The sequence below is a fragment of the Aegilops tauschii genome, chromosome 7, assembly GCF_002575655.3.
Source record: "Aegilops tauschii subsp. strangulata cultivar AL8/78 chromosome 7, Aet v6.0, whole genome shotgun sequence".
Classification (NCBI taxonomy): domain Eukaryota; kingdom Viridiplantae; phylum Streptophyta; class Magnoliopsida; order Poales; family Poaceae; genus Aegilops; species Aegilops tauschii.
The window spans coordinates 161,953,650-161,972,185 of NC_053041.3; the positions used below are offsets into that span (position 1 = coordinate 161,953,650).

General features: G+C 46.3%; 1 protein-coding gene across 1 annotated transcript; it reads left to right on the forward strand.

Annotated features, from left to right (window-relative positions):
- Nucleotides 1-8,237: 8,237 nt before the first annotated feature.
- Nucleotides 8,238-9,851, forward strand: LOC109782689 (acyl-[acyl-carrier-protein] desaturase 7, chloroplastic). Its single transcript, XM_020341306.4, has 2 exons — nucleotides 8,238-8,466; nucleotides 8,573-9,851. Exons 1-2 carry the CDS (start codon nucleotides 8,345-8,347, stop codon nucleotides 9,672-9,674), a joined length of 1,224 nt encoding a protein of 407 aa, XP_020196895.1. The 5' UTR covers nucleotides 8,238-8,344; the 3' UTR covers nucleotides 9,675-9,851.
- The last annotated feature ends 8,685 nt before the right edge of the window (nucleotides 9,852-18,536 follow it).

Here is an 18,536-nt window from a genome sequence, read left to right on the forward strand (position 1 = left end):
CACAAGTATGTGGGACTATCGTTATCAACTTTACATCTTTTGGTATTCACACTATGAATATGTGTAACATCACGTTCGAGATTCATCAAAAATAAACCATTGACCAGCGGGGCATGACCATAAAACATATCTCTCAAATAAACAGAACAACCATTATTCTCGGATTTAAATGAGTAGCCATCTCGAATTAAACGAGATCCAGATACAATGTTTATGCTCAAAGCTGGCACTAAATAACAATTATTGAGGTTTAAAACTAATCCCGTAGGGAGATGCAGAGGTAGCGTGCCGACGGCGATCACATCGACCTTGGAACCATTCCCGACGCGCATCGTCACCTCGTCCTTCGCCAGTCTCCGTTTATTCCGTAGTTCCTGTTTTGAGTTACAAATATGAGCAACCGCACCGGTATCAAATACCCAGGAGCTACTACGAGTACTGGTAAGGTACACATCAATTACATGTATATCACATATACCTTTGGTGTTGCCTGCCTTCTTCTTGTCCGCTAAGTATTTGGGGCAGTTCCGCTTCCAGTGACCACTTCCCTTGCAATAAAAGCACTCAGTCTCGGGCTTGGGTCCATTCTTTGACTTCTTCCCAGTAACTGGTTTACCGGGCGCGGCAACTCCCTTGCCGTCCTTCTTGAAGTTCTTCTTACCCTTGCCCTTCTTGAACTTAGTGGTTTTATTCACCATCAACACTTGATGTTCTTTTCTGATCTCTACCTCAGCTGATGTCAGCATTGAATATACCTCAGGAATGGTCTTTTCCATCCCCTGCATATTGAAGTTCATCACAAAGCTCTTGTAGCTTGGTGGAAGCAACTGGAGGATTCTGTCAATGACCGCGTCATCCGGGAGATTAACTCCCAGCTGAGACAAGCGGTTGTGCAACCCAGACATTCTGAGTATGTGCTCACTAACAGAACTATTCTCCTCCATTTTACAGCTGAAGAACTTGTCGGAGACATCATATCTCTCGACCCGGGCATGAGCTTGAAAAACCAGTTTCAGCTCCTCGAACATCTCATATGCTCCATGTTTCTCAAAACGCTTTTGGAGACCCGGTTCTAAGCTGTAAAGCATGCCGCACTGAACGAGGGAGTAATCATCAGCACGTGATTGCCAAGCGTTCATAACATCTTGGTTCTCAGGGATTGGTGCTTCTAAGACATAATCTTTCTTGGCTACTATGAGGATGATCCTCAGGTTCCGGACCCAGTCCGTATAGTTGCTGCCATCATCTTTCAGCTTGGTTTTCTCTAGGAACGCGTTGAAATTGAGGACAACGTTGGCCATTTGATCTACAAGACATAGTGTAAAGATTTTAGACTAAGTTCATGATAATTGAGTTCATCTAATCAAATTATTTAATGAACTCCCACTCAGATAGACATCCCTCTCGTCATCTAAGTGAAACATGATCCGAGCTTAACTAGGCCGTGTCCGATCATCACGTGAGACGGACTAGTCAAGATCGGTGAACATCTCCATGTTGATCGTATCTTCTATACGACTCATGCTCGACCTTTCGGTCCTCCGTGTTCCGAGGCCATGTCTGTACATGCTAGGCTCGTCAAGTCAACCTAAGTGTATTGCGTGTGTTCCGAGGCCATGTCTGTACATGCTAGGCTCGTCAACACCCGTTGTATTCGAACATTAGAATCTATCACACCCGATCATCACGTGGTGCTTCGAAACAACGAACCTTCGCAACGGTGCACAGTTAGGGTGAACACTTTCTTGAAATTATTATAAGGGATCATCCTACTTGCTACCGTCGTTCTAAGCAAATAAGATGCAAAAACATGATAAACATCACATGCAATCAAATAGTGACATGATATGGCCAATATCATCATGCTCCTTTGATCTCCATCTTCGGGGCACCATGATCATCTTCGTCACCGGCATGACACCATGATCTCCATCATCATGATCTCCATCATTGTGTCTTCATGAAGTTGTCACGCCAACGATTACTTCTACTTGTATGGCTAACGCGTTCAGCAACAAAGTAAAGTAAATTACATGGCGTTATTCAATGACACGCAGGTCATGCAAAATAATAAAGACAACTCCTATGGCTCCTGCCGGTTGTCATACTCATCGACATGCAAGTCGTGATTCCTATTACAAGAATATGATCAATCTCATACATCACATATATCATTCATCACATCTTCTGGCCATATCACATCACATAGCACTTGCTGCAAAAACAAGTTAGACGTTCTCTAATTGTTGTTGCAAGTTTTACGTGGTTTGTAGGTTTCTAGCAAGAACGTTTTCTTACCTACGTATGACCACAACGTGATTTTCCAATTTCTATTTACCCTTCATAAGGACCCTTTTCATCGAATCCGTTCCGACTAAAGTAGGAGAGACAGACACCCGCTAGCCACCTTATGCAACTAGTGCATGTCAGTCGGTGGAACCTGTCTCACGTAAGCGTACGTGTAAGGTCGGTCCGGGCCGCTTCATCCTACGCCGAAACAAGAAACGACTAGTAGCGGCAAGAAGAATTGGCAAACTCAACGCCCACAACTGCTTTGTGTTCTACTCGTGCATAGTAACTACGCATAGGCCTGGCTCATGATGCCACTGTTGGGAACCGTAGCATAATTTAAAATTTTCCTACGCTCACCAAGATGCATCTATGGAGTCTACTAGCAACGAGGGGAAGGGAGTGCATCTACATACCCTTGTAGATCGCGAGCAGAAGCGTTCCAATGAACGTGGATGACGGAGTCGTACTCGCCGTGATCCAAATCACCGATGACCGAGTGCCGAACGGACGGCACCTCCGCGTTCAACACACGTACGGTGCAGCGACATCTCCTCCTTCTTGATCTAGCAAGGGGGAAGGAGAGGTTGATGGAGATCCAGCAGCACGACGGCGTGGTGGTGGATGTAGCGGCTCTCCGGCAGGGCTTCGCCGAGCTTCTGCGAGAGAGAGAGAGGTGTTGCAGGGGAGGAGGGAGGCGCCCAAGGCTGTGTCTTCCTGCCCTCCCTCCCCCCCTTTATATAGGCCCCCTTGGGAGGGGGGCCGGCCAAAACCCATGTAGGGTTGGGGGGGCGGCGGCCAAGGGGTGGAAAGGGGTGCCTTGCCCCCCAAGGCAAGGGGGAAGCTCCCCCCCCCCCAGGGTTCCAAACCCTAGGCGCATGGGGGAGGCCCAAGGGGGGCGCCCCAGCCCACTAAGGGCTGGTTCCCTTCCACTTTCAGCCCACAGGGCCCTCCGGGACAGGTGGACCCACCCGGTGGACCCCCGGGACCCTTCCGGTGGTCCCGGTACAATACCGGTAACCCCCGAAACTTTCCCGGTGGCCGAAACTGGACTTCCTATATATAATTCTTCACCTCCGGACCATTCCGGAACCTCTCGTGACGTCCGGGATCTCATCCTGGACTCCGAACAACTTTCGGGTTTCCGCATACATATATCTCTACAACCCTAGCGTCACCGAACCTTAAGTGTGTAGACCCTACGGGTTCGGGAGACATGCAGACATGACCGAGACGCCTCTCCGGTCAATAACCAACAGCGGGATCTGGATACCCATGTTGGCTCCCACATGTTCCACGATGATCTCATCGGATGAACCACGGTGTCGAGGATTCAATCAATCCGGTATACAATTCCCTTTGTCAATCGGTATGTTACTTGCCCGAGATTCGATCGTCGGTATCCCAATACCTTGTTCAATCTCGTTACCGGCAAGTCTCTTTACTCGTACCGCAATGCATGATCCCGTGACTAACGCCTTAGTCACATTGAGCTCATTATGATGATGCATTACCGAGTGGGCCCAGAGATACCTCTCCGTCACACGGAGTGACAAATCCCAGTCTCGATCCGTGCCAACCCAACAGACACTTTCGGAGATACCCGTAATGCACCTTTATAGTCACCCAGTTACGTTGTGACGTTTGGCACACCCAAAGCACTCCTACGGTATCCGGGAGTTGCACGATCTCATGGTCTAAGGAAAAGATACTTGACATTGGAAAAGCTCTAGCAAACGAAACTACACGATCTTTTATGCTATGCTTAGGATTGGGTCTTGTCCATCACATCATTCTCCTAATGATGTGATCCCGTTATCAATGACATCCAATGTCCATAGTCAGGAAACCATGACTATCTGTTGATCAACGAGCTAGTCAACTAGAGGTTTACTAGGGACACTTTGTGGTCTATGTATTCACACATGTATTACGATTTCTGGACAATACAATTATAGCATGAACAATAGACAATTACCATGAACAAAGAAATATAATAATAACCATTTATTATTGCCTCTAGGGCATATTTCCAACATCGCCCTCCTTATGCTGAGAAGGGTCGGTCGCGTCGTGACACCTTCTGTGACTATTGCTCCTCTTCCAGTGGGACTCCTGTGTCGTCATCGACTCCATCACTCACTGACTAGGACATTGTGCGGCTCAAGCGCCTTCTGGCTTCCTCCGGTTCTTCATCGAAGGGTTCTGCTGCTGCTGTGACTTCTTTCACCTCTTCATCACCGCTGGCATCTACACCGTCAGGTACATCTTCGTGGGTTCTGGACTCTGGAGCTTCCTTTCATATGCCTTCTAATTCTTCCGCGTTGTCTTCTCTTCGACCTCTTGATTCTCCTATTAATGTTCTTACTGCCGATGGCACATCTCTTCCTGTTACTAGTCGTGGTATTCTTTCTACTCCGTCCATTTCTGTTCCTAGTGCTTCACATGTTCCCCGCCTTACCATGAATCTCTTTTTCCGCTGCCCAACTTACTGATTCTGGTTGCCGTGTCATTTTTTATACCGACTCTTGCTCCATTCAGGATCGTCGCACCAAGGCTTTGGTTGGTGCTGGCCCCCGGTGTCGTGGGTCAGAGGGCCTTTGGGAGGTTGTCTGGCTTTGTTTTCCTTCCGCTGTCACCACTTCTGCCAGCTCTTATGCTCTTGCTGCCTCCTCGTCTGCGTCCTTCCAGCAGTGGCATCATCGTCTTGGTCACATCTATGGCTCTCGCTTGTCATCATTAGTGCGTCAGGGCCTCTTAGGGTCTGTCTCTGGAGATGTTTCTTTACATTGTAATGGTTGTAGACTTGGCAAACAGACCCAGTTACCTTATCCTACCAGTGAGTCTGTATCTGGGCGTCCTTTTGACTTAGTTCATTCTGATGTCTGGGGTCCTGCTCCCTTTGATTCGAAAGGTGGTCATCGCTACTATGTTTTGTTTATTAATGATTTCTCTCGCTACACTTGGCTCTACTTCATGAAATCTCGTAGTGAGGTTCTCTCCATATACAAACGATTTTCTACCATGGTTCACACCCAGTTTTCCACGCCTATTTGTACTTTTCGTGCTGACTCCGCTGGAGAGTATATCTCCCAGATGTTGCGTGGTTTTCTCGCGGAACAGGGTACTCTGACCCAGTTCTCATGTCCTGGTGCCCATGCTCAGAATGGCGTCGCAGAACGTAAGCATCGTCATCTGCTTGAGACAGCTCGTGCGCTGATGATTGCCGCTTCCCTTCCACCCCACTTTTGGGCGGAGGCCGTTTCTGCATCCACCTATCTCATCAACATTCAGCCACCGATTGCCCTGCAAGGTGGTATTCCTATGGAGTGTCTCACTAGTCGTTCTCCTGACTACTCATCTCTTCGTATGTTTGGATGTGTGTGTGTAAGTGCATCTAGTGCCCCTTAGTGATTTTGGTGTATTGAAGACTTATAGGTTAAGGGACTAATGTGTTTGTGAGTGTACACAGTGTCTATAAGTCTATGAGGAGTTTGATATTTACGATGAAAGTCGACCCCTGAAAATGAATGTCTTCAGTTGAAGACTTTGAAAATGAGGAAATTGGTGTGACCTTGAAGACTTCGGGATTGATGCGAGGATTATGAAGCGTGAAGACTTTTGCTTTCATAGTTTCATTTTATCTTTTTTAAGTCATAGGAAACACCGTACTGTTAAAGGGGGTCGAGATAAAACTAAGGAAAAGTTTCCAAGTGATGCTCATCTCAAAATCCTACACCTACCCAATCCTTTCGAGTGAAGCCATTGGAAATCTCATATAGTTCAGTCAATTTCTTCAGTGACAGAGACGAAGATCTTCTGGTGTCTGAGGTATTTATCCTGACTGACTAAGGAGTTAGGAATTCGCCAGTGCGGATTGCCTACAAGCGAGGAACATGATAGCCCTGGGGAATTTGAAAGCTCAAAATTCCGACCGTTGTTGTGTTATGTGCCAGCTGTCCAAAATATTCTACCACCTAACGGTCATATCATTGAAGGACATTTATGTCTTATCATGTCGGACTGCTCCTAGGCTATAAATAGCCGCCCCCTACAACCACTAGTTGGTTGGTTGCTCCGAGAGAAACCAACACTTGTCATTGAGAGCATCCCATCGATTTTGAGTGAAAATCATCATGAAGAAAAACCCAAACCCAAACACCTACAACCCAAAGTGATTGATCATCACTGAAGAGATTGTTCCTGTGTGGAACCGACGCTTGTTACCTTTGAGGATTGTGCATCCTCCAGATGGTTAGGCGTCATGGTCTAGAGCATCCAAGAGGAATTGTGGATCACCGAGTGACCAAGTCTGTAAAGGTTTGGAAGTCACCCGAAGACTTACCACGAGTGATTGGGCTGAGGTGATCTGGTTACGGTGGTTACTTGAGGATTTTGGTGTGTCTGCTACTACCTCGACTCCTTACTGTCAAACAGTACCGATGCTATCAGTATTGCGCGTGATCCGGTGAAGCATGAGCTCACCAAGCACATCGGTGTGGATACCCACTTTGTGCGTGCTGCTTTACAGGATCAGACTCTCGCTCTTCACTATGTGCCTTCTGAGTTACAGTTGGCAGACTTCTTCACGAAGGCACAAACACGAGCGCAGCATGACTTTTTTCTCTCTAAACTCATTGTTGTTGACCCACCATGAGTTTGAGGGGGGATGTTAGATGTGTATAGTCTTTTTTTGTATATCCCCATTGTATAAGGAATTTTTCTGCACTTTACCACACATGTATATGAGCCTTTGGCCCTCAGTCAAAGTTAGTTGCTAATTATCCAGCACTTAACAAGGGATGTAGCGATCGTTGAAGCAATATTGGTTGAAGCATTATCCCATGCAGTACAATCCACGGCACTGATCCAAAGAATTGAATTGAAGAATTTTTTTTAAACAAGGCAAAATACTTGCCATTTCATTGATTTTTTTTTGGAAAACTTCCAATCTATTCATCTTCAATTATGGCAGTACAATGAACATCAGAAATAAAAATTACATCCAGATCCGTAGACCACCTAGCGACGACTACAAGCACTGAAGCGAGCCGAAGGCGCGCCGCCGTCATCGCCCCTCCATCGCCGGAGTCATTGGTTAAGGAAGAAGGTTTTAGACAAAAGCCGCAAGCTACAAACGAAAGACTACTCTCACGGCATTACAACACCCAAGTGCTTGGCACCCGCCAAAGCCCAAAGCGACCCCTCTTATTTGATTTTGTTAATATGACTGTCAAAGGAACCGCCACGTTGCGTAAGACTCTAGGGTTTCTCTCGGACCAAACCTTCAAGGAGATGAGCGTCATCAAGGAAGGGCTGAATTGAAGAAATTGAACCATGCTGCACAAGAAGCGTCAAAGTTGCCGAACTAATAATCAGCAAAGTGCTCTTCTTGAAAGACACTATCAAAACGAAAACTAGTTTTGTCTCAGCCGACGACTATCCCTATACCTTTCTTTATAACGCTTGGAGGAGAAGAAAAGAGACGTATGAGAAGAAGAATCTGCGTTGGTAAGACGCAGCGCGCGTGGCAAACCTGTGTCTACGTGGCCTCCACAAACACCACATCGAGCAGTCAAACAATGGTTCCTCCGCATACCGAGGCGAGGCTGTGGAAGTAACACGTATGTGTGGCTTGATCATGGAAACGAAATTGCTTTTTACAAATGTTTGCCCGGAGCAAAATACCTGCCATGTGACGGATCTCTGTGGGCATGCAAAGTTACCACGCATCAATCCGAAAAACGGCAGGCAACCGGATAAATGCTGCTTCAAAATGTTTTAAATGTGCATCTGACCTACGGTTTCATCATCCATTAATGTACGTTAATGCACTTGTGTCCCAGCATGCAGGAGCAACGGCTAACGTGTAAAAAGGGCAGTGGTCAAAGTTGCTGTACATGTTGGAGTACAATGATATGTTCCTAATTTACGAATGCAGTAACTCGTTGCCAACCAGGGTGGGTGGTAGGGTACGTCTCGTCGTCTATACATACGCCAGGCTGCCTGCTTCCATTTGATCCGGTTCATATCATCTGATCTGACACGGCCAGACATGGCGACGGCGGCGGCAGCAGTGAAAATGTCGCCTAGGTCGACCGGATACCCTTCGTTGTGCAAACCAAGCAACACCGGCTGCTACTGCAAGCCACCGGCAGCGGCTCCGATGAACACCTTGTAAGTGGGTTGGAGTGATGAATATTTTGTTTTTGTTTTGAGAACACATGTGGTAGCGTAAGTGCATGCATGCAAGATACAGTACTTAACTTTGCATGGGGGACAGGAGGTGTAGGAGCGCCGTGAGCAGCAGAGGAGGTCCGACGGCCGGACGGCGGGAGGAGGAGGAGGAATGGAGGAGGTACCTTGCGCCGGAGAGGCTGGAGGTGCTGGCGCAGCTGGAGCCGTGGGCGGAGGCGAACATGCTGCCGCTGCTCAAGCCGGCGGACGAGGCGTGGCAGCCGGCGGACATGCTCCCGGACGCGGCGGCGCTGGGCGCGGACGGCTTCCACGCGGCGTGCCTCGAGCTCCGCGCCAGGGCGGAGGGCGTGCCGGACGCGCAGCTGGTGTGCCTGGTGGGGAACATGGTCACGGAGGAGGCGCTCCCGACGTACCAGAGCATGTCCAACCGCTTCGAGGGCACCCGCGACGCCACCGGCGCCGACGGCACCGCCTGGGCGCGCTGGGTCCGCGGCTGGTCCGCCGAGGAGAACCGCCACGGCGACGTGCTCAGCCGCTACATGTACCTCTCCGGCCGCCTCGACATGCGCCAGGTGGAGCGCACCGTGCACCGCCTCATCAGTTCCGGCATGGCCATGCACGCGCCGGCGAGCCCCTACCACGGCTTCATCTACGTCGCCTTCCAGGAGCGCGCCACCTCCATCTCCCACGGCAACACGGCGCGTCAGGTCCGCGCGCACGGCGACGCCGCGCTCGCGCGCATCTGCGGCGCCATCGCCGCCGACGAGAAACGGCACGAGGCGGCCTACACCCGCGTCGTGGCGAAGCTCTTCGAGGTGGACCCGGACGCCGCCGTGCGCGCCATGGCGTACATGATGCGGCGCCGCATCACCATGCCGGCCGCGCTCATGGACGACGGCCGCGACGCCGACCTCTTCGCGCACTACGCCGCCGCCGCGCAGCAGGCCGGGGTGTACACCGCGTCGGACTACCGCGGCATCCTGGAGCACCTCATACGCCAGTGGCGGGTGGAGGAGCTGTCGGCGGGGCTGTCCGGCGAGGGGAGGCGCGCGCGGGACTACGTCTGCGCGTTGCGGGAGAAGATCCGGAGGATGGAGGAGAGGGCCCATGACAGGGTGCGAAAGGAGCCCACCCCGGTCCCGTTTAGCTGGATCTTTGATAGGCCTGTCAGCGTCGTGCTCCATTGATTCAAAGAAACCCGAACTGTCCACATACCAGTACCAGTGTACCACCATTGCTGCAGCGAGTGTGGCAGCTCGAGGCGAGAAGCTACAATATAGAATATGTTTCATGGCACCGTCTTCTTGCGTAGGACATGTATTTATATCTTTCTAAAAAATGGACATGTATTTGTTTTTTTATTGGTTCTTGTGTCTGTTTCTCTGTTCTCGGCTATTATTTTACCACATACATATATGTGTTTTAATTTTTTCCCTGGTAGACATTTTCTTATGTGGTTATATTTACATTAATTCTTCTAATAATATGAGTATTGAACATAATTAACTAAATCATTCTCACATGATAATGATGTGTCCATAACATTTTTCGAGTAATGTGATCTTAAACCGTTAATTTTATGAGAGGTGTCAGGCATTTAATTTGAGACTACACCTATGCATCAAAATATATGTTCATGTACTAGAAAACTATTCATATTATTGAAAAGTCGTCTTATATATGAAAAGAAATGTTTACATAAGTATTCATGTATTTCATACAACATTTGTATACTTTAGCCAAAATAATATAAAAAATAAAGTGAATAGCTAGAAATAAAAGAACAACAATATCAAAAACAAATAGTACAAAAAAGAAAGTGTTACTAGGACGGCCCATGTTGTGGGACGCACCTGAACTGAGCGCTATGCCCTTTTTGCTGGAAGCGGCTTTGTCTCGCCCCCTGCGTTGCCAATGAGACCTCCCCTGATCCAACCCCATGTTCTATTTTGTATTCTACTCATGTGTTTTTTCAGTAATAAATTTGGCGACACCCCTAAAAAATAAAAACTAACGAGCCCTCCCAAGTTGCTTTCAAGTTTGTTTGTCTTCACTGTTTTTTTAATTTGTGCGTTTTTGGTGTATATTTTTGAATTTTTAATACATATATTCAAAACTTATTTTTTTTGAAAACCATGAATTTTAAAAGTTAACACAGTGTAAAAAAGTTGTTGCCATTAAACAATTGATAGCACTATTTTTTGACATTATAAAAATGGTCAAGCGTTACAAAACAATGTACGTGGTATTAAAAAAAGTTAGTATAAAAAATATTATAATTCAAAGAAAAATTTTCATGCCACTAAATAACATGTACTCCCTCCGTCCCATAATATAAGAACGTTTTTGACACTACAGTGTCAAAAACGTTCTTATATTATGGGACGGAGGGAGTATATTAAATGTAAAAATGTTCTTACATATAAAAAAATATGTTTGGGACATTTAAAAAAATATAATGAAAACAAATTGTGTTGTTTAAAAAGATGTTTCATATACTTCAAATGTTTCATTAGTTATTTGAATTTTTTAACATGTATTAGAAAAATGCTCAAAAACATGTATTTTATAAAAGTCATGTATTTGAAAATATGTTAAACATGTATAAGAATATAGTTTCAGATGTATACAAAAAATATACAATAAATATGAAAAAACTAGACATCAAAAAATATATTTGAAAATGTGTTAGTCATTTATTGGAAAAACATTAAACATGTATAAAAAAATATCTGATGTATACAAAATTATACAATGTGCATGAAAAAATTAGATATGTGTTGAAAAAAATAAAAATAAAGTAAAGAGAAACAGTGACAACCGAAGAAAGAAACAAAGAAAACAAAAAACCCAAGAAAAAAGAATAAAGAAACAAAAAAACTGAAAGTAGAGAAAATCAAAGAAAAACCGATGACAATGAAAACCAATAAGATAAAGACACACAGAAAGATACTCGTGCCAGAGGCGCTATAGTAATGGGCCGGCCCACTCCCTTGCGCCCAGAGGCGAATCCGAGTTACATCTCAATACAGCAAGAAATAGTTCTTGCACACAAACCAAGTTCTAGTGGGCCAGACAATTGATAGACATGGCCACAAAGCTTACTTGGAACCTTGTAAACCCCTTCACCAAGTCATCGACATACATCACTTCAATCGTACAATAGCGGTCCACTCCTCTTCTGTAGTAGAAACAAAAATCTAAAACTAGTTGTGTGTATAGCACACTGTCAAAATATATTTTGTCAGCTGTAAAAATATGTAAAAAATGTAGAATTTGAATTTGTTGTAATATACTTGTTTTTGTAATGAAAACAACTTTTGACTAGGGGGTATTCGAAGCACGATCACAGGTAAAGTTAGCCAACGTGTGTATGACGGCCTTATGCGAAGATTGTCGTGCACGATCAGAAATAACACAATGCTATTTTTAAATAGGTCGCCTCGAGAGCGCGGCCTAAACCTATTTAAGAAGGCATCGGGTGAAATTGCACGGTTGAAGGTTCTGAGTGTAATATGACTCCTTGACTCCTTTGTGTTGGAAATATGCCCTAGAGGCAATAATAAAAATGGTTATTATTATATTTCCTTGTTCATGATAATTGTCTATTGTTCATGCTATAATTGTGTTATCCGGAAATCGTAATACATGTGTGAACACATAGACCATAACATGTCCCTAGTGAGCCTCTAGTTGACTAGCTCGTTGATCAACAGATGGTTACGGTTTCCTGACCATGGACATTGGATGTCATTGATAACGGGATCACATCATTAGGAGAATGATGTGATGGACAAGACCCAATCCTAAGCATAGCACTAGATCGTGTAGTTCGTTTGCTGAGGCTTTTCTAATGTCAAGTATCATTTCCTTAGACCATGAGATCGTGCAACTCCCGGATACCGTAGGAATGCTTTGGGTGTACCAAACGTCACAACGTAACTGGGTGGCCATAAAGGTGCACTACAGGTATCTCCGAAAGTGTCTGTTGGGTTGGCACAGATCGAGACTGGGATTTGTCACTCCGTATGACGGAGAGGTATCTCTGGGCCCACTCGGTAATGCATCATCATAATGAGCTCAATGTGACCAAGTGATTGGTCACGGGATCATGCATTACGGTACGAGTAAAGTGACTTGTCGGTAACGAGATTGAACGAGGTATTGGGATACCGACGATCGAATCTCAGGCAAGTAACGTACCGATTGACAAAGGGAATTGTATACGGGATTACTTGAATCCTCGACATCGTGGTTCATCCGATGAGATCATCGAGGAGCATGTGGGAGCCAACATGGGTATCCAGATCCCGCTGTTGGTTATTGACCGGAGAGTCGTCTCGGTCATGTCTGCGTGTCTCACGAACCCGTAGGGTCTACACACTTAAGGTTCGGTGACGCTAGGGTTGTAGAGATATTAGTATGCGGTAACCCAAAAGTTGTTCGGAGTCCCGGATGAGATCCCGGACATCACGAGGAGTTCCGGAATGGTCCGGAGGTAAAGATTTGTATATAGGAAGTCCAGTTTCGGCCACCGGGAAAGTTTCGGGGGTCACCGGTATTGTACCGGGACCACCGGAAGGGTCCCGGGGGTCCATCGGGTGGGGCCACCTATCCCGGAGGGCCCCATGGGCTGAAGTGGGAAGGGAACCAGCCCCTGGGGGGCTGGTGCCCACCTGACTTGGGGGGCAAGTTCCCCCCTTGGCCGCCGCCCCCCCCCTTGAGATGGGATCTCCAGGGGCCGGCGCCCCCAGGGCCCCTATATAAAGGGGGGAGGGAGGGCTACGCACCTAAGCCCCTGGCGCCTCCCTCTCCCCCCGTAACACCTCTCCCTCTCGCTGAGCTTGGCGAAGCCCTGCCGAGATCCCCGCTGCTTCCACCACCACGCCGTCGTGCTGCTGGATCTCCATCAACCTCTCCTTCCCCCTTGCTGGATCAAGAAGGAGGAGACGTCTCTCCCAACCGTACGTGTGTTGAACGCGGAGGTGTCGTCCGTTCGGCGCTAGGATCATCGGTGATTTGGATCATGACGAGTACGACTCCATCAACCCCGTTCTCTTGAACGCTTCCGCTCACGATCTACAAGGGTATGTAGATGCACTCCTTCCCTCTCGTTGCTAGTAAACTCCATAGATTGATCTTGGTGATGCGTAGAAAATTTTAAATTTCTGCTACGATCCCCTACAGTGGCATCATGAGCTAGGTCTATGCGTAGTTTCTATGCACGAGTAGAACACAAGTTGTTGTGGGCGTTGATTTTGTCAATTTACTTGCCGTTACTAGTCTTATCTTGATTCGGCGGCATCGTGGGATGAAGCGGCCCGGACCGACCTTACACGTACGCTTACGTGAGACAGGTTCCACCGACTGACATGCACTAGTTGCATAAGGTGGCTAGCTGGTGTCTGTCTCTCCCACTTTAGTCGGATCGGATTCGATGAAAAGGGTCCTTATGAAGGGTAAATAGAAATTGGCATATCACGTTGTGGTTTTGGCGTAGGTAAGAATCGTTCTTGCTAGAAACCTATAGCAGCCACGTAAAAGTTTGCAACAACAATTAGAGGACGTCTAACTTGTTTTTGCAGCAAGTGTCATGTGATGTGATATGGCCAGAAGGATGTGATGAATGATATATGTGATGTATGAGATTGATCATGTTCTTGTAATAGGAATCACGACTTGCATGTCGATGAGTATGACAACCGGCAGGAGCCTAGGAGTTGTCTTAATTTATTTATGACCTGCGTGTCAACTGGAACGTCATCTAATTACTTTACTTTATTGCTAACCGTTAGCCATAGTAGTAGAAGTAAATTGGCGAGACAACTTCATGAAGACACGATGATGGAGATCATGATGATGGAGATCATGGTGTCATGCCGGTGACGATGATGAACATGGCGCCCTGAAGATGGAGATCAAAAGGAGCAAAATGATATTGGCCATATCATGCCACTATTTGATTGCATGTGATGTTTATCATGTTTTACATCTTATTTGCTTAGAACGACGGTAGCATAAATAAGATGATCCCTCGCTAAAATTTCAAGAAAGTGTTCCCCCTAACTGTGCACCGTTGCGAAGGTTCGTAGTTCTGAAGCACCACGTGATGATCGGGTGTGATAGGTTCTAACATTCGCATACAACGGGTGTAAGCCAGATTTACACACGCAATACACTTAGGTTGACTTGACGAGCCTAGCATGTACAGACATGGCCTCGGAACACAAGAGACCGAAAGGTCGAACATGAGTCGTATAGCAGATACGATCAACATGAAGATGTTCACCGATGATGACTAGTCCGTCTCACGTGATGATCGGACACGGCCTAGTTGACTCGGATCATGTAACACTTAGATGACTAGAGGGATGTCTGTCTGAGTGGGAGTTCGTTAATAATTTGATTTGATGAACTTAATTATCATGAACTTAGTCTAAAACCTTTACAATATGTCTTGTAGATCAAATGGCCCACGCTAATGTTGCCCTCAACTTCAACGCGTTCCTAGAGAAAACCAAGCTGAAAGACGATGGTAGCAACTACACGGACTGGGTCCGTAACCTGAGGATTATCCTCATAGCTGCCAAGAAAGCATATGTCCTTGAAGCACCGCTAGGTGATGCACCTATTTTCCCAGCAACTCAAGACGTTCTGAACGCCTGGCAGTCGCGTAGTGATGATTACTTCCTGGTTCAGTGCGGCATGCTTTACAGCTTAGAACCGGGGCTCCAAAAGCGTTTTGAGCAGCACGGAGCATATGAGATGTTCCAAGAGCTGAAAATGGTTTTCCAAGCTCATGCCCGGGTCGAGAGATATGAAGTCTCCGACAAGTTCTACAGTTGTAAGATGGAGGAGAATAGTTCCGTCAGCGAACACATACTCAAAATGTCTGGGTTGCACAACCGCTTGTCTCAACTGGGAGTTAATCTCCCGGATGACGCGGTCGTTGACAGAATCCTTCAGTCGCTCCCACCTAGATACAAGAGCTTTGTGATGAACTTCAATATGCAGGGGATGGAAAAGACCATTCCTGAGGTGTATTCAATGCTGAAATCAGTGGAGGTGGAGATCAAAAAGGAACATCAAGTGTTGATGGTGAATAAAACCACTAAGTTCAAGAAAGGCAAGGGTAAGAAGAACTTCAAGAAATACGGCAAGGGAGTTGCCGCGCCCGGTAAGCAAGCTGCCGGGAAGAAGACAAAGAATGGACCTAAGCCTGAGACTGAGTGCTTTTATTGCAAGGGAAACGGTCACTAGAAGCGGAACTGCCCCAAATACTTAGCGGATAAGAAGGCCGGCAATACCAAAGGTATATGTGATATACATGTTATTGATATATACCTAACCAGCGCTCGTAGTAGCTCCTGGGTATTTGATACCGGTGCGGTTGCTCATATTTGTAACTGAAAGCAGGAGCTGCGGAATAAGCGGAGACTGGCGAAGGACGAGGTGACGATGCGCGTCGGGAATGGTTCCAAGGTCGATGTGATCGCCGTCGGCACGCTACCTCTACATTTACCTACGGGATTAGTTTTAAACCTCAATAATTGTTATTTAGTGCCAGCTTTGAGCATGAACATTGTATCTGGATCTCGTTTAATGCAAGATGGCTACTCATTTAAATCCGAGAATAATGGTTGTTCTATTTATATGGGAGATATGTTTTATGGTCATGCCCCGCTGGTCAATGGTTTATTCTTAATGAATCTCGAACGTGATGTTACACATATTCATAGTGTGAATGCCAAGAAATGTAAGGTTGATAATGATAGTCCCACATACTTGTGGCACTGCCGCCTTGGTCACATTGGTGTCAAACGCATGAAGAAACTCCATGCAGATGGACTTTTGGAGTCTCTTGATTATGAATCATTTGACACGTGCGAACCATGCCTCATGGGCAAAATGACCAAGACTCCGTTCTCCGGAACAATGGAGCGAGCAACCAACTTATTGAAAATCATACATACTGATGTGTGCGGTCCAATGAGTGTTGAGGCTCGCGGTGGCTATCGTTATGTTCTCACCCTCACTGATGACTTGAGTAGATATGGGTATGTCTACTTAATGAAACACAAGTCTGAGACCTTTGAAAAGTTCAAGGAATTTCAGAGTGAGGTTGAGAATCAACGTGACAGGAAAATAAAGTTCTTACGATCAGATCGTGGAGGGGAATATTTGAGTCACGAATTTGGCACACACTTAAGGAAATGTGGAATTGTTTCACAACTCACGCCGCCTGGAACACCACAGCGTAATGGTGTGTCCGAACGTCTTAATCGCGCTCTATTGGATATGGTGCGATCTATGATGTCTCTTACCAATCTACCGCTATCATTCTGGGGTTATGCTTTAGAGACTACCGCATTCACTTTAAATAGGGCTCCGTCGAAATCCGTTGAGACGACACCGTATGAATTATGGTTTGGAAAGAAACCTAAGCTGTCGTTTCTTAAAGTTTGGGGATGCGATGCTTATGTCAAGAAACTTCAACCTGACAAGCTCGAACCCAAGTCAGAAAAATGCGTCTTCATAGGATACCCTAAGGAAACCATTGGGTATACCTTCTACCTCAGATCCGAAGGCAAGATCTTCGTTGCCAAGAACGGGTCCTTTCTAGAGAAAGAGTTTCTCTCGAAAGAAGTAAGTGGGAGGAAAGCGGAACTTGATGAGATGACCCCTCTCGAACCGGAAAGTAGCGCAGCACAAGAAAATGTTTCTGTGGTGCCTGCACCGACTAGAGAGGAAGTTAATGATGACGATCATGATCAAGTTACCACTGAACTTCGTAGGTCCACAAGGACACGTTCCGCACCAGAGTGGTACGGCAACCCTGTCTTGGAAATCATGTTGTTGGACAACGGTGAACCTTCAAACTATGAAGAAGCAATGGCGGGTCCAGATTCCAACAAATGGCTTGAAGCCATGCAATCCAAGATAGGATCCATGTATGAAAACAAAGTGTGGACTTTGACAGACTTGCCCGATGATCGGCGAGCGATAGAAAATAAATGGATCTTTAAGAAGAAGACGGACGCGGATGGAAATGTTACCATCTATAAAGCTCGACTTGTCGCTAAGGGTTATCGACAAGTTCAAGGAGTTGACTACGATGAGACCTTCTCACCCGTAGCGAAGCTGAAGTCCGTCTGAATCATGTTAGCAATTCCCGCATTCTACGATTATGAAATATGGCAAATGGACGTCAAAACGGCATTCCTTAACGGCTTCCTTAAGGAAGAATTGTATATGATGCAGCCGGAAGGTTTTGTCGATCCTAAGAATGCTGACAAAGTATGCAAGCTCCAGCGCTCAATCTATGGGTTGGTGCAGGCATCTCGGAGTTGGAACATTCGCTTTGATGAGATGATCAAAGCGTTTGGGTTTACACAGACTTATGGAGAAGCCTGTGTTTACAAGAAAGTGAGTGGGAGCTCTGTAGCATTTCTCATATTATATGTGGATGACATACTATTGATGGGAAATGATATAGAATTCTTGGAAAGTATAAAGGCCTACTTGAATAAGTGTTTTTCAATGAAGGACCTTGGAGAAGCTGCTTACATATTAGGCATCAAGATCTATAGAGATAGATCGAGACGCCTCATAGGTCTTTCACAAAGCACATACCTTGACAAGATATTGAAGAAGTTCAATATGGATCAGTCCAAGAAGGGGTTCTTGCCTGTATTGCAAGGTGTGAGCTTGAGCACGGCTCAATGCCCGACCACGGCAGAAGATAGAGAAAAGATGAGTGTCGCCCCCTATGCCTCGGCCATAGGGTCTATTATGTATGCCATGCTGTGTACCAGACCTGATGTAAACCTTGCCATGAGTTTGGTAGGAAGGTACCAAAGTAATCCCGGCATGGAACACTGGACAGCGGTCAAGAACATCCTGAAGTACCTAAAAAGGACTAAGGATATGTTTCTCGTTTATGGAGGTGACGAAGAGCTCGATGTAAAGGGTTACGTCGATGCTAGCTTCGACACATATCTGGATGACTCTAAGTCACAAACCGGATACGTGTATATTTTGAATGATGG